This window comes from Oncorhynchus mykiss, chromosome 2, assembly GCF_013265735.2.
Source record: "Oncorhynchus mykiss isolate Arlee chromosome 2, USDA_OmykA_1.1, whole genome shotgun sequence".
Classification (NCBI taxonomy): domain Eukaryota; kingdom Metazoa; phylum Chordata; class Actinopteri; order Salmoniformes; family Salmonidae; genus Oncorhynchus; species Oncorhynchus mykiss.
In genome coordinates, this window is record NC_048566.1 from 60,359,356 (window position 1) to 60,382,338 (window position 22,983).

Here is a 22,983-nt window from a genome sequence, read left to right on the forward strand (position 1 = left end):
TCTAATTGGACACATGGAGCCTGAACGACAACAGAAATAGAAGAAGAGCAACTAAACCACATCTGAGCCGGATGGGTGCATTTTCGGCCAACATTGTCTCCACATTGTCCCGGGGGTGTGGGTGGCTAGGAGGGTTTGTGAATGAGTGTAGGAGGACACTTGCTTTCATGGTATTTCTGATAAGCTGATTGGATTTCTTTATGGGAGGGAAGGAGAAAAACATTTGATGGGTAAGTTCAAGGAAGCACCTGATCATATGATGAATTGTGATTGCTAAAACTATGATGCAATTAGGACAATATAAATGCTCTCAAAGAAATACCAGAAATAGAAGTTCAAATAAATGCTCTCACTAAGAGCAATGAATGTCTCCTTCTCTGAGTTGTGTTATTGTAAGCGGTGACAATGGAAGATACTGACAACTGACACAAAGGCTTTGAAGGGAAATTACAGCACTCCCATTGAGTTCCCTGCCTTCCCCTGAACATGCTGGACACAAGAGGTTGCACAGCCGGACGCAGTCAGCCTCATCCGAGCGTGACTGTGCTCTACTTCCCAGAAACACCTTTTCTCCTTGTACCCTGATGGTGGAAACATGGACCAACACAGATGACCAACAGACCAGAGAGGATATCGCAGGGCTACAACATGCTGCTTGCTCCAAGCTCTGGGCCAACTCATTCCCTTTAATCTCTCTGAACACTCTCTCTGGCCTCCAACACAACCATATTTCTCAGTACTGAGTGATCCTTTAGTCTTCGTGCAATATCCGTCTTTATGAGCAAGTAGCATTTTATTTTTAAGTCATAAAAGCTCAAGGATTCTTGTATTGGAACATCTCTAAGGAACAAAAGTCCTCCCACATGTTTCATTGTTAGCGAGGTCACAGAAAGAAGATGACACAATATCATAAACCACCAACCTGGAGCTCAGTAGGAACCACTAAGCAGGGCTTAGGGGTTAGCCTACGCACTAATTGCTTTTCATGTAGATTAATCCACTGTGGCTGTCCCTTGACCATCCATCAAGGTCAGAGTGAGTAAAATGACCAACTCATTAACAATCACCCAGTATTTCCATGGTGGCTTGGGGGATGTACGTCTGTAGCCATTTTGAGAGATACGTTAACTGTGATTACATAGTACCTGTCTTGATTGCATCAAATCGTGAGAAGCTAGTTAAGCTAGCTAACTTTACCTAGCTAGGCTAATTGAGGCTGCAGTGCATGCACTTTCATATCCTACAGTCAGTGCTTGACAAGGACTGAAATAGGTGCCGGTACTCATTTTGGGTGCTGGTACTGTTTATATTTAGATGCAGGAGCTCCACAATACTTTTGAGCTAAAGAGGAACAGGAGCTCAAGCACTAGATCATTTGAGGTGCCGGTACTCAGCTCCGACAAGCTCCTGCCCAAGTCAAGCACTGCCTACAGTTTAGAGGTCGACCGATTAATCGGAATGGACGGGTCTCAGGCACTCGGGTACAGGTGGATCTGTGAAAACCTCTAGTGCAGACAACCAACTTTCTGTCTCTGATAGTCTCTTCTTTTCTGGTGTGATTTATCCTTAAGCTTTCTGAGGTTCCACTGATGGCCTACTTTTGAGTGGTATCATTCATCACCAATACATTTCTGTCACAGAGGATGAAAGTTCTATTTCAATGGGCATGACATGTCTGTCATTAACCTCCTTCGATACGGGGCAGCATCACAGATTGGCCTCTCCAGATGTACCCGGACATGGTTCCGGACCCCTGACGGGAGCATTAGTATTGGCCACCCGCTGCCATGTGTCCACCACCAGCTGGGGCCAGCTGCCACCCTCCACCAAAGACCTGGCTAGTCTGCCAATCAGGACATTTGGGAATCATGGTGCGGTACAGAATAGGATACAGTTGAAGTCGGAAGTTTACATACACCTAAGCCAAATACATTTAAACTTAGTTTTACACAATTCCTGACATTTAATCCTATAAAAATTCACTGTCCTAGGTCAGTTAGGATCACCACTTCATTTTCAGAATGTGAAATGTCAGAATAATAGTAGAGAGAAAGATTTATTTCAGCTTATATTTCTTTCATCACATTCCCAATGGGTCAGAAGTTTACATACACTCAATTAGTATTTGGTAGCATTGCATTTAAATGGTTTAACTTGGGTCAAACATTTCGGGTAGCCTTCCACAAGCTTCCCACATGTCACACCATGACCTTAGAGATACTTTTTATGTCTCTTTTTTGGTTTGGTCAGGGCGTGAGTTGGGGTGGGCATTCTATGTTTTGTGTTCTATGTTTTCTATTTCTTTGTGTTTGGCCGGGTATGGTTCTCAATGAGGGACAGCTGTCTATCGTTGTCTCTGATTGGGAACCATACTTAGGCACCCTTCTTCCCACCTGTGGGAGTGGGAAGTTGTCCTTGTTTGTAGCATTATAGCCCTTAGGCTTCGCGGTCATTGTTTTTGTTAGCGGCAGCCGAAATAAAGTAATACGTATGCTCACCACGCTGCGCTTTGGTCCTCATTCAACGATCGTGACACCACAATAGGTTGGGTGAATTTTGGCCCATTCCTCCTTCCTCCTGATGGCCACTCCAATACCTTGACTTTGTTGTCCGTAAGCCATTTAGCCATTTAGTTCTTCGGCTTGCAAGCCTCCCCCTTTTTCGTCCAAACATAACAATGGTCATTATGGCCAAACAGTTCCATTTTTGTTTCATCAGACCAGAGGACATTTCTCCTAAAAGTACGATCTATGTCCCCATGTGCAGTTGCAAATCAGTATTTTTTTATGGCGGTTTTGGAGCAGTGGCTTCTTCCTTGCTGAGCGGCCTTTCAGGTTATGTCGATATAGGACTTGTTTTATTGTGGATATAGATACTTGTGTACCTGTTTCCTCCAGCATCTTCACAAGGTCCTTTGCTGTTGTTCTGGGATTGATTTGCACTTTTCGCACCAAAGTACGTTCATCTCTAGGAAACAAAATGATTCTCCTTCCTGAGCGGTATGACGGCTGCGTGGTCCCATGGTGTTTGTACTTGCATACTATTGCTTGTACAGATGAACATGGTACCTTCAGGCGTTTGAAAATTGCTCCCAAGGATGAACCAGACTTGCGGAGGTGTAGAATTTTTTTTTTGAGGTCTTGGCTGATTACTTTTGATTTTCCCATGATGTCAAGCAAAGAGGCACTGAGTTTGAAGGTAGGCCATGAAATACATCAACAGGTACACCTCCAATTGACTCAAATTATGTCAATTAGCCTATCCGAAGCTTCTAAAGCTATGATATTATTTTCTTGGATTTTCCAAGCTGTTTAAAGGCACAGTCAACTTAGTGTATGTAAACTTCTGACCCACTGGAATTGTGATACAGTGAATTATAAGTGAAATAATCTCTGTAAACAATTGTTGGAAACATTACTTGTGTCATGCACAAAGTAGATGTCCTAACCGACTTGCCAAAACTATAGTTTGTAAACAAAAAATGTGTAGAGTTGTTGAAAAACAAGTTTTAATGACTCCAACCTAAGTGTATGTAAACTTCCGACTTCAACTGTACATGTTGTACAACACAAAACAGGAGGCAGACAGGCAGTCAAAGTAGTAGTGTTCTTTTTCAGCAACTCTGGCTAGTGGCTAAGATATGGAAGCAACTACAAAGATTAGCCTACATCATCACACAAAGCGCAGATAGTTTTTTACTCCAATATAATGTGTAGGGACTGTGTCCTGCTTGTGCAACTGCAATATCCATAACAATAGAGAGAGGTTATAGCCTTCATAATGGCTTTGAATGTTCGTTCAACTCGCTGCAGGGTTTTAATTTCAGCTGTTCGTAAATATGAGGTAGAGACAGGCTACATCATCATGAGTAAAGAGAGAAACATGAAGGGAGGTGGAGTGTGAGCAGCAGCTACAGATCTAGGATCTTAATTTGAGCCAGTATGCTACAGCAGGAAAATAATCCTACAGAAACAGGAAATGTGAATTATTATGTGCATTATAATTAAGGGACATTTTTGTAGGGGTTAATATATTTTAAGGGAAAATCAAGTCTGAAATTTCAAAGTGGAAATTACAAACTTTCAAAAGCCTTTTTAAACTTAAAAAACACGACAATTTTGACATTTCATGCATTGCAGGAAAGTTCTCCTGCAACAGGGTGATTAAATTAAGATCCGGTACCTAGAAAAAATGAGTGCATAAAATTACACATGCGCAGAACGTGATCCAGATCTTTAGCTTTGAGAAATAAGTTTTGAGAAAGAGGCTCTAACTCCTCTAGCTCCACAATGAAATATGGTGCATGCCTGCCAGCTTAGTGGGGTCTGCCACTAGCATAGTCAGTATAGTCCGCTCAGCTTTCCCCATTGAGACCATGTCTGTGCCTCGATCTAGGTTGGGCAAAACTAAACATGGCGGTGTTTGCCTTAGCAATCTCACTGGAATAAAGACCTCCAATCCTGTCATTATTGAAAGAGATTGTGATAATATCTTACATCTGAAAATATAACTACTTAATGTTAGATCCCTCACTTCCAAGACAGTCATAGTCAATTAACTAATCACTGATCATAACCTTGATGTGATTGACCTGACTGAAACATGGCTGAAGCCTGATGAATTTACTCTGTTAAATGAGGCCTCGCCTGGTTACACTAGTGACCATATACTCTGAGCATCCCGCAAAGGCAGAGGTGTTTCTAGCATTTGCGATGAGGGCGACGGTGTTTAGCGGTGCGCAGCGACACAGCAGATGACTGCGTTTTTGTATTTTGAGCATCTTGTCATTAAATCTATGCAGCCTAATCAATCACTTTTTATAGCTACTGTTTTACAGGCATCCTGGGCCATATACAGTGTACCTCACTGAGTTCCTGAATTCCAATTAGACCTTGTAGTCATGGCAGATAATATTCACATTTTTGGTGACTTCCAATATTCACATGGAAAGAGTGGCCTTTTTATTGTCCCCAGCTCAAGGTGATTCTGTGTAATGATTATGCTGTTCAATCAGCTTCTTGTTATGCCACACCTGTCAGGTGGATGGATTATCTTGGCAAAGGAGAAATGCTCACTAACAGGGATGTAAACAAATGGTTGCACAAAATGTGAGAGAAATTAGCTTTTTGAGCGCATGGGAAAAAATGTTGACATTTTCTGTTTATATTTTTGTTCGGTATAGCTCCCTTGTATACAGAAAATACCCGAACCCTGAAGCAAACTTCCAGAAAATTGGAACAAAAATGGAGCTATACCAAAATGGAACTCTTCCGACTAGCTTGGAAAGACAGTACCGTGCAATATTGAAGCGCCCTCACTGCTGCTCGATCAACCTACTTTTCCAACCTAATTGAGGAGAATAAAAATGATCCAAAATGTGATACTGTCATAAAGCTAACTAAAAAGCAGCATTCCCCAAGAGAGGACGGTCTTCACTTAAGCAGTGATGAGTTCATGAACATTTTCGACAAAAATATCATGATCATTAGAAAGCAAATTACAGACTCCTCTTTGAATCTGCATATTTCAGTTGTCCTGAGTCTGGACATAACTGCCAGGACAGGACCTAGGATCAATGGAGACACTCAAGTTTTTAAATCATGTATCTCTCTTCACATGTACCAAACTCACTAAAAATGGCAGTAATAAAGCCTCTCCTGAAAAAGCCAAACCTTGACCAAGACATTTTTATAACAAATATGAACCTATTTGAATCTCCCATTCCTCTCAAAAATGTTAGAAAAAGCTGTTTGTTCTCTGACAAATCCATTGTAAGTTTTGGTGTCCTCAAGGTTCCATTTTAGGACCACTATTGTTTTCACTATATATTCTATCTCTTGGTGATGTCATTCGGATACACAATGTCAACTTTCACTGCTATGCGGACAACACACATTTCAATTTCAATGAAACATGGTGAAGCCCCAAAACTGCCTACCCTGCAAGCATGTGTTTCAGACCTAAGGAAGCGGATGGCAGGAAATGTTTTACTTTTAAACTCAGACAAAACAGAGATGCTAGTTCTAGGTTCCAAGAAACAAATATCTGCTGTTTGATCTGACAATTCATCTTGATGGTTGTACAGTCGTCTCAAATAAAACTGAAGGACCTCGGCGTTACTCTGGACCCTGATCTCTCTTTTGACGAACATATAAAGTATATTTCAAGGGCAGCTTTTTTCCCATCTTTGTAACATTACAAACATCTGAAACTTTATGTTGAAAAATTATGCAGAAAAGCTAAACCATGCTTTTGTCACTTCTAGATTAGACTACTGCAATGCTCTACTTTCCGGCTACCAGGATAAAGCACTAAATCAACTTCATTCAGTGCTAAATACGGCTGCTATAATCTTGACTAGAACCAAAAAACGTATAATGTTACTTCAGTGCTAGCCTCTCTACACTGGCTTCCTGTTAAAGGCTTCTACCTATCTTCTTGCTTCTACCTATCTCTCCGATTTGGTCCTGCCGTACATACCTACACGTACGCTACAGTCACAAGACGCAGGCTTCCTTATTGTCTCTAGAATATAGAATTTATGGTATGGTCTGCCTATACATGTGAGAGATTCAGACTCTGTCTCAACCTTTAAGTCTTTATTGAAGATTCATCTCTTCAGTAGGCCCTATGATTGAGTGTAGTCTGGACCAGGGATGCGAAGGTGAACAGCAAGGCACTGGAGTGACAAACCGCCTTTGCTGTCTCTGCCTGGCCGGCTCCCTTCTCTCCACTGGGATTCTCTGCCTCAAACTATTACGGCTGACTAGTGTTCTTCCATGCCATCCCTAGGAGGAGTATGTCACGTCGTGCCAGGCTTTTTTCGCTATTGTCGACTTGAGTGGGTTGAGTCATTGATGTGATCTTCCTGTCCGGTCATTCGCCCCCTCGGGTTTGTGTGGTTGGTGGAGATCTTCGTGGCCTATACTCTGCCTTGTCTCAGGGTAGTAAGTTGGTGGTCTGTTGATATCTCTCTAGTGGTGTGGTGGGTGTGCTTTGGCAAAGTGGGTAGGGTTATATCCTGCCCCCTTGTCCGGGGGTATCGTCGGCCTGGGCAACAGTGTCTCCCGACCCCCCCTTGTTTATTCTTTCAGTGAACTATGGAACCGTTACGTATTTTATCGAACGGGTGGCAACCCTAAGTCTAAATATTGCTGTTACATTGCACAACCTTCAATGTTATGTCATAATTATGTAAAATTCTAGCAAATTAATTACGTTTTTTGTTAGGAAGAAATGGTCTTCACACAGTTTGCAACGAGCCAGGCAGCCCAAACTGCTGCATATACCCTGACTCTGCTTGCACTGAACGCAAGAGAAGTGACACAATTTCCCTAGTTAATATTGCCTGCTAACATGGATTTCTTTGAACTAAATATGCAGGTTTAAAAATATATACTTGTGTATTGATTTTAAGAAAGGCATTGATGTTTATGGTTAGGTACAATGGTGCAACGATGGTGCTTTTTTCGCGAATGTGCTTTTGTTAAATCATCACCCGTTTGGCAAAGTAGGCTGTGATTCGATGATAAATTAACAGGCTATATGCAACGCAGGACAAGCTAGTTAAACTAGTAATATCATCAACCATATGTCGTTAACTAGTGATTTATGTTAAGATTGATTGATTGTTTTTTATAAGATAAGTTTAATGCTAGCTAGCAACTTACCTTGGCTCCTTGCTGCACTCGCATAACAGGTGGTCAGCCTGTCACGCAGTCTCCTCGTGGATTGCAATATAATCGGCGTCCAAAAATGATGATTACCGATTTGTTATGAAAACTTGAAATCGGCCCTAATTAATCACTTTTGCCGATTTAACCGGTCGACCTCTACATGAAAACGTTTTTTATCTTAAGCAGACTGTGTTTGTTGTTTTGACTTAGATGAAGATCAAATTTGATGACCAATTTATGCAGAAGTCCAGGTAATTCCAGAGGGTCCACATTCCAGAGGGTCAACAAAGTAATGGAGTCCAGGTGAGTCCAATATTGTGCAGCTGCGTAATGAAGGGTGCGTAATGAAGGGCAGCCTGGCACCCTCGAGTGCCAGAGAGGGGGTCCGGTAGCAGGCGTGACAGTAATCACCCCTTCTAGGGGCGCCACCTGGCGTCCCACCTGGGCGAGCCTAACGGGCTGGCTGAGGCATGGGTGCTGGACATGCTGGCTGAGTCATAGAAGCCCAAAGAACCGGCTGAGGAGTGGGATCCTGGCGAGCCGGCTGAGGCGTGGGACCCTGATGATCCGGCTGAGGCGTGAAAGCCTGACGAACCGGCTGAAGCATGACGTGGGGTGGGCGCCTGCCAAGCCAACTGAGGCAAGGAGACCTCTCGAGCCAGCTAAAGCATGGAAGCCCGACGAGCTAGCTGAGGCACCCCCGGTTCCATCGCCGACGGCAGCCGGACCCAACATCACCAATCAAACCAAAAACTCCCTGATGCTTCCTTTAGTGGTGTCAGCATTCTGTGAGAATCGACGCTGGAGACGAGAAGCAAGTACAGGGAGTGAACATTTAATAAACAACGGACATTAAACAGGACAGGAACAGCGTCTGGACAGGGGAAAAATAACAACATCAATGCTGACACAGGGAACAAACTGAGGAGCAGACAGCAGACAGCCGCTGCGCGTAATGATGGTAATAGGTGTGCGTAATGAAGGGCAGCCTGGCCCTTAGCCTGGCCCTCGAGCACCAGAGAGGGGGAGCGGGAGCAGACGTGATAGTAAAAGCACTTTGTGACATTTTCTGATGTAAAAAGGGCTTTATAAATACATTTGATTTGATTTCCAAATGGGCGGGTGAAGGTGAAAACTCTGTATTTGCAGCCATGGCCTACAAAGAAATACAGTCAAAAACTTGACCAACTTGAAGCTTGGCTTGAGTAAAATATCTGCCCGTACAGCCTTAGGCTTAGCACTGCCAAAAGATTCTTAAGTTGTTCAAAGTCCCAGTTATTTGCGTAACTACACAGGCATGTCATACTACACACATTTTTAATAGTTCTGTCAGTGCCTAGACTGCATTCTATGTCAAGTTCAATTTTGTTGCAAAATGTTACTCTTGTAAGCAATTACATTCCATTTGTACTTTACTGATTTTTAATATACATGAAAAGAGCATGGGCCTTTTGGGGAGTGTTATGTGCAGTCATGTCCCAACACATTTACAAATTCCATTACTTGTGTCCCATTGAGAATTAGAACTAAAAGGAAGATTAAAAAAGAAAAGGGGGGATACACCACCAATCCCCCCGAGCAAAATACACCTTGACCAACAGTGTTGTTCACACAAGCCAGCTGGCCTTTATCTTAGTCACTTGGGGATTTGCATTCAGTGTCAGGACAACAGCCATCGATATACAGGACAGTTAAGAGACCACACACTAACAGGCAGCTGAAGAGAAGAAGAGGGGGAGAAATCAATGGCTCTCTACCAGCCACTCTACGGGGCTCCTCTTGTTCTCCCCAATGGCCCCGGTGTGAGAAGCCCTCTTTCAGTTGCAAGACGGGCCACCCGGATCTGCCCTGTCATCCATTAAGCAGCCAGTGGTGGGCATCGAGGACCCGGCTGGCAGAACGCCAGGAAGACACCAGCAGAACCTGGTTGTTTGTGAGACAAACGAGGAGAAGGAGAATAGGTAGTGGGTAGAGATGGTGGGAGGGAGACAAGAAGAGGACGAACAGGGGGTGAGATTGGAGGAGTGAGAGGAGAATGGAAAAAATGATGAGAGGAAGAGAAATTAGAAAAGAAGAGAGAAAATTAGGTTGACGATGATGAGGGAGAGAAAAAGTTTAACAAATATATGGGACAAAAAGGAGAGGAGAAGAATGCATGTGAAAATGTGGAATAAAGACAGTGAGAGTGAGCATGAAAAGAGGAAAAGGTCTGGACAAAACTAATGACATTACAAGTGTGGTTGAAGCCTCAACTCCATCGCTCTCCTAGCTTGGGGGCACCGCTGAGGTGTCAAGAAGGGGAGCCTGGGAGCCAGAGCGTCGGAGCATTGCCATGGCACTCCTGTGACGGTCGCAACACGCTGCGCTCTCACACATCCCCTCCAGTCTCGCAGCGTGAGAGCCTCCTGCTCCACGCCACCACTGCCTCTGGGACAAATTGGTGCTCGATTTAGCGTCACGCTTACAATGGTCCCCCCTTGCTGTGTCGCTGCGCACCGCTGAACACCATCGAACACTGTCGCCCTCTGCCAGCTTCTCCCCCACCCATACAAAACAAATCTCTCTTCTGACAGCATAATTCACGGGGGAGGCCTTGGGAAGACGGCGGATATGGAGGAGAACCAGTGTCCTGGGCTCCGCTATGGAGGCTTGGCTGGTCTGTACCACCACGTAACCATAGTCCTATTCAGCCATGGTCGGGGAGAGAGAGAGGGGCGACTCAGAGAATTCAGTGTGGCCCCTGTGCAAACTTGAGTGAATGCCGTTGAGCCTAATACCAACTAATCTGGTCATCAAATACCCCTCCTGCCGCCGATTGTAAATCTGCTCTGCTTTTTACCAGCAACCCTGCTTGGATGGCTAAGAGGACCAGCGTGCCAAGCTACTCTGGTAGGGTGTCCCGCAGCTTCCTCAGAGAAAGAGGGAGAGAAGGAGAAAGAAGAATGGGAGAAGGTAGGAGAGGAAATGAGAAGAACGAGTAGAGAGGGGCAGAAAGAACAAGGTTGATGTGGCATGGAGAAAAAGCTTTTTGTCTTCGTATCAAAGGAGCTGGGAAGCTGAGTTTCAATTACTGTTGGTAATAAGTGTGATTTTGCACAGTTAACAACAGCCATACTCAGACTAAAGTTGACAATGTTTGACTCACACACAGTCATTTGAGATTACGCAAATACACTCTATGCAACTAAACTATTGAGCTGTGTACTCTACAAGTGTAGTTTATTGTGTTCCTCAGTGTGACATCAGCTGCATGGGCAACATGAAGTTATGAACTGGCACACTGTCCTCATTATACCAGTAGGCCACATCTGAAATTGGATTAAGCATTGGACCAACAGCTTGTGACACACCCTTCTAAGGTGGACTTCCAAGAGGCAAAGGGGTATGGAATCTGGAACCCCACCAACCAACCATCTACCTGAATGACTGAGTGACAAACTATGACTGCCATCTGTCACGAGTCACGACCACCCTGCTCCAAAACAACAGGCACAGAGACTTCCTCATCTGAGAGAGAGCGGGGCACTGTGGATGATGCCCAGTGTAAATGCCCCATCTATAGCCTACCACATTGGGAAGACAGATGGTGCAGAGTCTGCGTTGCATTCATTCACTTTGTGTCTTTTTTCTGCCATCAATCCCTATGCTGCCTTCCCAACAAACGACCACTTCCTTTGTCCTCCACGTTTCATCAAAGCGTCATTTAAAGCACTCTACTGAAAGGGGCAAAAAGAAGGGAGAAGAAGAGGGGAGTGGTGGTGGTGGGGTGCATGTGGTAAAGCATTCAGCATGTACCAACACATTTGATATCCCAGTTCACAAGGCCTGTCACAAAAGGCTTTTAGCTCTTAAGCAAACTAGCTTTAGCAAGCTTTTTTTCAAGTCTTTGTCTAATGCCTCACCCAAAAGATTAAACCAAGCATATCAGTCTCCTCCTTGACACTTTTGCACTGTACGTGTGTGCCATATTGATGCTGAACGGCTAAGACCAACTGGGCGAATTAAGAAAACCCTCCTTTCACTAAGTTCTGTGGGGATATGTAAATTATCAGTTTATTCAAACATTTGCCTGTATTGTCCTGTAACCAACGGTGGCTGTAACAGCAACCCCATTGATAGATCAATTTGAATTTGGTCAAAATGACAAGATAACTATCAAAATATGTGCAATTAAACGTACTTATAACACATCAATAGCACATTATTTATAGGCTACCTACAGTACCGTAGGCTTCAAATAAAGTGTAACCAAAGGCTATCTGTTTGAACTTTTCAGGATATTAGTTGAATGTCAGGAGAGAAATACAGTTGTGGAATGTAACCCAAAACATTAGCCCTAAAACGCTGGTGGTTAATGGCTCTAAAACGCTGGTGGTTAATGGCTCTGCTGGGGTAGCAGAAGCACTAGTTTCCAGGCAGCTTGAGACTGCCATACCATTCATTTCAGTAGCCCCTATCGACCAAATCACTACTAGCCCCCCTTTCCCCCCCAAAAAAAAGCGTTTTACTTACTAGTAACATAGTTCGACAGCCGTGGCGAAACCACCCTTTTCATGCTTCACAGCTCCACTAACGTTATATTTACGGACCAAATAAATTCCACACACCCGATGAATGGGAATGCACATTCGGGTGGGATTCTTTACACTTGGCCCCTTCATACACAACACAGAAACAATGTTGAATGTTTAACTTTCTTTGCGTAGCTACCCCAAAGTGATAGACTTTAGATGTTCCTCGGTGCTCTTTTGCACAACAAATATCGCTAACGCCAATTATCTATAAGCACACGACTGTCTTTTAATCATAAGGCTTACAATACGTTGTGTATTTTCGAATTTAGTCAGGATCCTTATGAGATGTGAGATGATAATAAGACATTATAAAGGGGTAATGCATGATTATGACATGTCTTACATTGCATTATAACCGCACTTCAACATGTTTAATAACACAGAGCCTACTTCTCCAAAGACCCACACCGCTTGTGCATAATCATTCGAAGACAATTGAAATAGACCGAAAGGTCGATTATTATCTTCAGGTTTATAAATCAAATCAGCAAAATAATCCATGAAACATAAAATTGAGGTGTACAAAGTAGGCTAGTGAAGCGAACCGAGTCAATTTGAACCTGAACTTCACGCGCATTGCATTCTCCGAGAGAAACAGGTAGGCTACCCTCACAGAATCAACAGTAACCATCAAGTGAAAAAAAAAGGCTGTACAAAAATGATATAATAATAATTAACAATGAGAAAAACGAAATTAAATTCAAGCTCTTACCTAATTGACAGACGATCAAGAGCTGAGCGAGCAATAAGCCTCTTGAAACAGCCGTTTCCATATTTCACCAACCTCACAAATCTCGAAGAAGACAATAAAAAATCGAATGTGTGCTTCTTGGGAAAGATAGTCCCGTGACGGTTTCACATTTGTTTCATGCTGGGAGTTGTGTTGTCCGGTCCCGGTGTATCCTCACTCCTTTCTTTTCGGTATCTCCGGTGAGGTTGTTCGTCTCCTACTCGGAGATGAACGGTGAGCGCGAGGAGGGAAAGTGTATGAGAAGCGTGCGCCTCCCACAGACCATAATGCACGAGCTCTATTTAACGGAGTTGATAGGACTTTTTTGTAAGGAAATAGCCTGCGTTCATTGATTTATTGATTTCATTAATTCATTACAAATAGTGATAATTCCATGTAACTCAGTTGCAACAGTTTTGTAACTTTATTCTGAATATCTTTTATTTTCTTTTTATTTTAACACAAACCATTAGGCTATTTGCATAGCCAGCAACAATGCTGGATTGTTTTTTATTGCCAAGGGCCATATCTATATCCCATACATAAGTCTATATCAGTCTGCTAATACAGGACTAGTAAAGGCCGAGTGCACCACTTTATTGTGTTTGAGCGTTTACCAGGATTTGTAACTTGAGGCTGTTGATTATCTGTACAAATCAAAACATTATTTGTCACATGCGCCGAGTACAACAAGTGTAGACCTTACTGTGAAATGCTTATTTACAAGCCCTTAACCAACAGTGCAGTTCAAGAAGAGTTAAGAAAATATTTACCAAACACAATAACACAATAATTACGAGACTATATACAGGGGGTACCGGGTCAGTGTGCAGGGTACAGGTAAATTGAGGAAATTTGTACATGTAGGTAGGTAGTGGTGAAGTGACTATGCATAGATAATAAACAGGAGTAGCAGAAGTGTACAGAACAACTGAATAGTCCGGTGGCCATTTGATTAATTGTTCAGCAGTCTTATGGCTTGGGGGTAGAAGCTGTTAAGGAGCCTTTAGGTCCTAGACTTGGCGCTCCGGTACCGCTTGCCGTGCGGTAGCAGAGAAAACAGTCTATGACTTGGGTGACTGGAGTCTCTGATAATTTTATGGGCTTTCCTCTGACACCGCCTATTATATAGGTCCTGGATGGCAGGAAGCTTGGCCCCAGTGATGTACTGGGCCATACGCACTACCCACTGTAGCGCCTTACGGTCAGATGCCGAGCAGTTGCCATACCAGGCAGTGATGCAGGATGCTCTCGATGGTGCAGTTGTAGACCTTTTTGAGGATCTGGGGACCCATGCCAAATCTTTTTAGTCTCCTGAAGGGGAAAAGGTTTTGTCTTGCCATCTTCACGACTGTCTTGGTGTGTTTGGACCATGATAGTTCGTTGGTGACGTGGACACCAAAGAACTTGAAACTCTTGACCCGCTCCACTACAGCCCTGTCGATGTTAATGGGGGCCTGTTCGGCCCGCCTTTTCCTGTAGTCTACGAACAGCTCCTTTATCTTGCTCACATTGAGGGAGAGGTTGTTGTCCTGGCACCACACTGCCAGTTCTCTGACCTCCTCCCTATTGTCTGTCTCAAAATTGTCTGTGATACGGCCTACCACTGTTGTGTCATCAGCAAACTTAATGATGGTGTTGGAGTCGTGTTTGGCCACACAGTCGTGTGTGAACAGGGAGTACAGGAGGGGAATAAGTACACACCCCTGAGGGGCCCCAGTGTTGAGGATCAGCGTGGCAGACGTGTTGTTGCCTACCCTTACCACCTGAGAGCGGCCCGTCAGGAAGTCCAGGATCCAGTTGCAGAGGGAGGTGTTTAGTCCCAGGGTCCTTAGCTTAGTGATGAGCTTCGTGGGCACTATGGTGTTGAACACGTGAGCTATAGTCAATGAACATCATTCTCACATAGGTGTTCATTTTGTCCAGGTAGTAAAGGGCAGTGTGGAGTGCAATTGAGATTGCGTCATTTATAAAATGTATAGTTCTCCTTTATTTAACCAGGTAGGCTATTTGAGAACAAGTTCTCATTTACAACTGCGACCTGGCCAAGATAAAGTAAAGCAGTGTGACACAGACAACAACACAGAGATACACATGGAGTAAACAATAAACAAGCCAATAACACAATAAACAAGTCAATGACACAGTAGAAAAAATAAAGTCTATATACAGTGTGTGCAAAACGCATGAGGTAGGCAATAATTAGGCCATAGGAGCGAATAATTACAATTTAGCAGATTAACACTGGAGTGATAAATGATCAGATGATGATGTGCAAGTAGAGATACTGATGTGCAAAAGAGCAGAAAAGTAAATAAAAGAAAAACAGTATGGGGATGAGGTAGGTAGATTGGCTGGGCTATTTACAGATGGACTATGTACAGCTGCAGCGATCGGTTAGCTGCTCAGATAGCAGTTGTTGGGGGCGATATGCAAATTGGAGTGGGTCTAGGCTATCCTGGAGGATGCTGTTGATGTGAGCCATGACCAGCCTACAAAAGGGTTAAACGGATAATACCTGTGGAATATAAAAAATACTTGCTTACATGTTTTCCAGTTTCTAGAAATACTTTGCCAATGCAACTTATTTCTATGTGAAAACTGAAATGGTCTATTCATTGCTTTTACATTTCAGTAGATGCTCTTATCCAGATCACCATACAGTAAGTAGTGAGTGCATACATTTTTGTAATGGTCCCCCATGGGGATCAAACCCACAACACTAGTGCTGCAAGCACCATGCTCTACCAACAGAGCCACACCATCGCATCTTCACAAACCACTTGATGTACTCAATGTACTCAATCAATTGCTGTATTGTGCATTATTTTTCTTTATGCCGATGGAAAGTCTACAGGTACAAACCTAGATGACCAGCCTATGTACAATACAGTAACGTACATTCACATTTAAGTGGTTTATAAGGATGGTCAATTAATTCAATTAATTCTGCTCAAAAAGTCGTTGTACTGTTGTTTTGTACTGCTGGGAAATAAAGGTCTTCACAACTTTATTCCTCAATTTGACCTTTTATTGTAAAAGATAAATGCAAACTTCATCATCTAAACATCACACGGAACACAGCCAAACTCATTCCATAAACCAATCTAAATAACAGGTTGCCCTGACAAAAAAACAAAACATAAGTTAGCGACCTAACAGCTAGACTTGTTTCCAATGTATCTCATCTCTGGTGAGCACACGGGAGAAATGTAATATTGTTTAGAAAAGAGATGTGTCAGGTAAGCTAACAGGAGCTACATTCTTTAAGATGGCAGCCATGTTTGTTCATGTTTAACAAATGAAAACTCCCTAATTCCAGAATGCCATTCACTATAAAACACAAATAAGTCAGATGGCTGCTCCCATATTTCTATGATGGGGGATTTAGCAATAAATGAGGGGAAAACACAGGAGAAGTTTATACGCTAAATACAAATAAAACCCCTGGAAATGGGGTCTGAGCTGGCAACCATGAGGTACCATGCTTACAATCTGATTCCACATTCAAATCTCCAACACCCTCAGCATCCCTACTTCCTGCGGCTATGGCTACTTGTCAGGGCACCAGACTGAAGTGGAATGGTTGACTATGGGTTGCCAAACTCCACTTCTCAACATAAAACTGCAATGTATTGGGAAACTTTACGTTCACACGTATAGATTTATTCTGAGGAGCTAGCAATATGGCTGGTAAGAAAAGAAAAGCAAAGAGCAGCATGGAGCAGCAAGTAACAGAGATGCTGGGGGAGGACTACTTTTTGTGAAGTGCTAATGACCTCTTGACTTAGAGGGGTGGGTTAAACTCTGGTGAAATGGAGACTAGCACATCACCAGTGACCCTGAAATCACAATTCAGTCAGGGAATGAGGGACAAGTGCATGTGGGTGTTGAGATGTGGGGGGGGGGGGGGGGGGTTACATATCTTCAAGCTTGCGTGTTTCAACAAAATGGCTAACACTCCCTCAATATTGAGGGGAAGGGAGGGGTGGTCCATCACAATTCATGTGACACTAAACTCTGAGTCCACTAGCTCACAGAGCCGGTTCACACATGTTTTAATAGATTAGGCCTAAGGGGTTTGAAACTAAACATACAGGCAGAATATTTTGGAAAGCACCAGATAAGACTTGCCAGACAGGTACTCTAAGTCTGGACCGATGATACACATACACCAATTGTTTAAACAGGATTGAATGACCATACAAATCAAGATTTCCCTCAAACAGATCATTACCATCATTCAATCAAGTGGATTTTATTGATGGTTTTATGGTAATGATCAGTTGGGTGGAAATACCACAACAAGATCATAAAGTGAATGTATTTTATTGAGTTTGGTGTAGTATTTCCCCAGGTCTGAGACGTAACAAAGAGAGCTACATTTTAAAGGGCAACCCCAAGCCTTTGGGATTCTCTACTTCAATATCATGCTTCCATGTGCCCCCCCTTTTACCCCTGTGAATACATTTGCATAATTTAGCCAGGATTATCTTTAATTTATGCAGAGGCTGCTCCTCACTTGTTAGATTGTAGTAGGTTTCCAGGGGGCCTAATAAAATTACTTTTACACTGGAGAGCAGGTAGTGCGTGGGGGGGGGGGGGGCTCCTCTGTAGTGCCTTGCGGTCAGAGGCCGAGCAATTGTCGTACCAGGCAGTGATGCTGCTCTCGATGTTGCAGCTGTAGAACCTTTTGAGGGTACTACTACACTATTAGAAAAAAAGTTCAATCTCAAACCTATAAAAGTTATTTGGCTGTCCCCACAGGAGAACCTAGCACATGAATCTCTGTCCTCAAATTACCCCTGTGAGAGACCTACTAAGAAAACATTTGGAAACTGATATTCCTTCTATCTCAATATCCATACATCACGGGGCAAATGTTCATTTTTCGATGCCAATGGATCTATAATTTTTCCTCTAATGCCATCTTAGACAGAACCAGAAGATAATGCATTCCCAAGAAAAATCATCCCATTCAGAAAAGTAAGAAAACAACTTCCAAAACCTTTACCCTCAACTAGGTATCATCGATCTTGGGCCTGGCCAGAACAGCAGAGAGCAACCATCGAGTGACCATCTCCACTGATCAATATGGGAAGTGAAGTGGACAACACAAACTCATTAGGGCCTGTGGAAATAGCCCAATCTACAGTAGCATTGGAGAGGACGGTTCGGAGATGAATGGTAGGCCTGTTGTTAGGAGAGCACTAAGAAAAACCATTGCAATGAGAAATAACAGAAATTATCAAAAGAAAAACATTTTTGTTCAGTTTACTGGTCAATACTGCTAACAAACATCCTGTTCAGACTCCTAAGTTCCACCCGTGGATAATGTTACATAGGAATATCCAACGGGCGTATCAACAGCAACAATTTCCCAAGGTGTTTCAGGACATCCGATGAGCCTCCATTATAGGCTAAATTGAATTGTCTAATGCTCATGCTGTATAATTGGATTTTCATGAGTCAAGCGATGGAGAAGCCATCATATAACTGCTAAAAAACAAGGACAGATATCGATGAGAATTTTGCAAATGTCCAATGAGTGTTTAGTTTCTATTTGTAAACATTTTGGTCAGTCCAGCTCAAGTAGTAGGGAATAAGTGTCTGTCTTCAAAGGGAAGGTCAAGAGGACAGGGGAGGAAAGGAAAGGGGGGATGATTTGGGGACAGACCAGTTCCAGAGTCCTGCCCCAGATTCAAATGTCCCACAAACGAAGGGAAAATGTAGAAGCTCTGAAGTTGCCAGAAAAGGCCTATCCACAGTGATTCGATTTTTATTCGGATCTCCATTAGCTGTTGAAGAAGAAGCAGCTATTCTTCCTGGGGTCCACACAAAAATGTCAAAATACAGAACTTTAATGGACAAAAACAGCAACACAAATTTAAACTAATAACACTACGACTAAAGAAAAGTGTGACTAAAGTCTCTTCGGTTTCAAAAGACATTCCCATTGAGGCAAGTTTCCAGAAAACTGACACAACACTGTGTGATATAAACAGTCAGTTCCTCCGTGTCCAATCTGCTCACAGGGAGCTTCAACTGCAGCCAATCAAATGTCCTTTGACCAAAAGGGAAGAGAGAACGGGAAATTTGAAGCACAGGAAGGACCACTTTGAGGGATGATTCTTCAAAAAAGGTCACACCACCCTCAGAAGTGGATAATTGATTATCTCTAATTATTCTTCCATTGATTTCCCCTTGCACCGAACAAAATTATAAGAAATATAGAAGTATTTCCAGTATATATACATATATATATATATACAGTATATATACAGTATATATATATATACAGTGCCTTGCGAAAGTATTCAGCCCCCTTGAACTTTGCGACCTTTTGCCACATTTCAGGCTTCAAACATAAAGATATAAAACTGTATTTTTTTGTGAAGAATCAACAAGAAGTGCGACACAATCATGAAGTGGAACGACATTTATTGGATATTTCAAACTTTTTTAACAAATCAAAAACTGAAAAATTGGGCGTGCAAAATTATTCAGCCCCTTTACTTTCAGTGCAGCAAACTCTCTCCAGAAGTTCAGTGAGGATCTCTGAATGATCCAATGTTGACCTAAATGACTAATGATGATAAATACAATCCACCTGTGTGTAATCAATTCTCCGTATAAATGCACCTGCACTGTGATAGTCTCAGAGGTCCGTTAAAAGCACAGAGAGCATCATGAAGAACAAGGAACACACCAGGCAGGTCCGAGATACTGTTGTGAAGAAGTTTAAAGCCGGATTTGGATACAAAAATATTTCCCAAGCTTTAAACATCCCAAGGAGCACTGTGCAAGCGATAATATTGAAATGGAAGGAGTATCAGACCACTGCAAATCTACCAAGACCTTGCCATCCCTCTAAACTTTCAGCTCATACAAGGAGAAGACTGATCAGAGATACAGCCAAGAGGCCCATGATCACTCTGGATGAACTGCAGAGATCTACAGCTGAGGTGGGAGACTCTGTCCATAGGACAACAATCAGTCGTATATTGCACAAATCTGGCCTTTATGGAAGAGTGGCAAGAAGAAAGACATTTCTTAAAGATATCCATAAAGTGTTGTTTAAAGTTTGCCACAAGCCACCTGGGAGACACACCAAACATGTGGAAGAAGGTGCTCTGGTCAGATGAAACCAAAATTGAACTTTTTGGCAACAATGCAAAACGTTATGTTTGGCGTAAAAGCAACACACCATCCCCACTGTCAAACATGGTGGTGGCAGCATCATGGTTTGGGCCTGCTTTTCTTCAGCAGGGACAGGGAAGATGGTTAAAATTGATGGGAAGATGGATGGAGCCAAATACAGGACCATTCTGGAAGAAAACCTGATGGAGTCTGCAAAAGACCTGAGACTGGGACGGAGATTTGTCTTCCAACAAGACAATGATCCAAAACATAAAGCAAAATCTACAATGGAATGGTTCAAAAATAAACATATCCAGGTGTTAGAATGGCCAAGTCAAAGTCCAGACCTGAATCCAATCGAGAATCTGTGGAAAGAACTGAAAACTGCTGTTCACAAATGCTCTCCATCCAACCTCACTGAGCTCGAGCTGTTTTGCAAGGAGGAATGGGAAAAAATGTCAGTCTCTCGATGTGCAAAACTGATAGAGACATACCCCAAGTGACTTACAGCTGTAATCACAGCAAAAGGTGGCGCTACAAAGTATTAACTTAAGGGGGCTAATAATTTTGCACGCCCAATTTTTCAGTTTTTGATTTGTTAAAAAAGTTTGAAATATCCAATAAATGTCGTTCCACTTCATGATTGTGTCCCACTTGTTGTTGATTCTTCACAAAAAAATACAGTTTTATATCTTTATGTTTGAAGCCTGAAATGCGGCAAAAGGTCGCAAAGTTCAAGGGGGCCGAATACTTTCGCAAGGCACTGTATATAAATACAGTATATGTATATATACAATGTATATGTATGCATACAGTACCAGTCAAACATTTGGACACACCTACTCATTCAAGGGATTTTCTTTATTTTTGTTATTTTCTACATTGTAGAATAATAGTGAAGACATCAAAACTATGAAATAATACATATGGAATCATGTAGTAATCAAAAAAGTGTTATGCAAATCAAAACATACTATAGATTTTAGATTCTTCAATGTAGCCACCCTTTGCCTTGATGACAGCTTTGCACACTTTTGGCATTCTCTTAACCGGCTTTATGAGGAATGCTTTTCCAGCGGTGTTAGAGAAGTTCCCACATATGCTGAGCACTTGTTGGCTGCTTTTCCTTCACTCTGCAGTCCAACTCATCCCAAACCATCTCAAATTGGTTGAGGTCGGGTGATTGTGGAGGCCAGGTCATCTGATGCAGCACTCCATCACTCTCCTTGGTCAAATAGCCTTTACAAATCAAATCAAATCAAAGTTTATTTGTCACGTGCGCCGAATACAACAGGTGTAGGTAGACCTTACAGTGAAATGCTTACTTACAGGCTCTAACCAATAGTGCAAAAAAGGTATTAGGTGAACAATAGGTAAGTAAAGAATAAAACAAAAGTAAAAAGACAGGCTATATACGGTAGCGAGGCTACATACAAAGATAGGTTAGTCAGGCTGATAGAGGTAGTATGTACATGTAGATATGGTTAAAGTGACAATGCATATATGATGAACAGAGAGTAGCAGTAGCGTAAAAGAGGGTTTAGCGGGTGGTGGGTGGTGGGTGGTGGGACATAATGCAGATAGCCCGGTTAGCCAATGTGCGGGAGTACTGGTTGGTCGGCCCAATTAAGGTAGTATGTACATGAATGTATAATTAAAGTGACTATGCATGTATGATAAATAGAGGGTAGCAGCAGCATAAAAAAAGGGGGCTGGGGGGGCACACAATGCAAAGAGTCCAGGTAGCCATTTGATTACCTGTTCAGGAGTCTTATGGCTTGTGTGTAAAAACTGTTGAGAAGCCTTTTTGTCCTAGACTTGGCACTCCGGTACCGCTTGCCATGCGGTAGTAGAGAGAACAGTCTGGGGTCTTTGACAATTTTTAGGGCCTTACTCTGACAGAGCCTGGTGTAGAGGTCATGGATGGCAGGCAGCTTAGCCCCAGTGATGTACTGGGCCGTACGCACTACCCTCTGTAGTGCCTTGCGGTCAGAGGCCGAGCAATTGTCGTACCAGGCAGTGATGCTGCTCTCGATGTTGCAGCTGTAGAACCTTTTGAGGATCTGAGGACCCATGCCAAATCTTTTTAGTTTTCTGAGGGGGGATAGGCTTTGTTGTGCCCTCTTCATGACTGTCTGGGTGTGTTTGGACCATTCTAGTTTGTTGTTGATGTGGACACCAAGGAACTTGAAGCTCTCAACCTGCCCCACTACAGCCCCGTCGATAAGAATGGGAGCGTGCTCGGTCCTCCTTTTCCTGTAGTCCACAATCATCTCCTTAGTCTTGGTTACGTTGAGGGATAGGTTGTTATTTTGGCACCACCCGGCCAGGTCTCTGACTTCCTCCCTATAGGCTGTCTCGTCGTTGTCTGTGATCAGGCCTACCACTGTTGTGTCATCTGCAAACTTAATGATGGTGTTGGAGTCGTGCCTGGCCATGCAGTCGTGGGTGAACAGGGATTACAGGAGGGGACTGAGCACGCACCCTTGGGGAGCTCCAGTGTTGAGGATCAGCATAGCAGATGTGTTGCTACCTACCTTCACCACCTGGGTGCGGCCCGTCAGGAAGTCCAGGATCCAGATGCAGAGGGAGGTGTTTAGTCCCAGGATCCTTAGAGTAGTGATGAGCTTTGAGGGTACTATGGTGTTGAACGCTGAGCTGTAGTCAATGAATAGCATTCTCACACAAGTGTTCCTTTTGTCCAGGTGGGAAAGGGCAGTGAAGAGTGCAATAGAGATTGCATCATCTGTGGATCTGTTTGGGCGGTATGCAAATTGGAGTGTGTCTAGGGTTTCTGGGAAAATGGTGTTGATGTGAGCCATTACCAACCTTTCAAAGCACTTCATGGCTAAGGACGTGAGTG

The 22,983-nt window shown here is 43.1% G+C and overlaps 1 protein-coding gene across 7 annotated transcripts in view; it reads right to left on the reverse strand.

The window, feature by feature from the left end:
* Positions 1-13,287, reverse strand: part of ptprz1a (protein tyrosine phosphatase receptor type Z1a) — a 79,631-nt gene extending 66,344 nt beyond the window's left edge. For all 7 annotated transcript variants that reach the window (XM_036952084.1, XM_036952111.1, XM_036952102.1 and 4 more), the window contains exon 1: positions 12,963-13,287. In XM_036952084.1, coding sequence (XP_036807979.1) covers positions 12,963-13,023 — 61 coding nt within the window. In that variant the 5' untranslated portion in view covers positions 13,024-13,287. The remainder of the gene's footprint in view (positions 1-12,962) is intronic.
* Between the last annotated feature and the right edge of the window lie 9,696 nt (positions 13,288-22,983).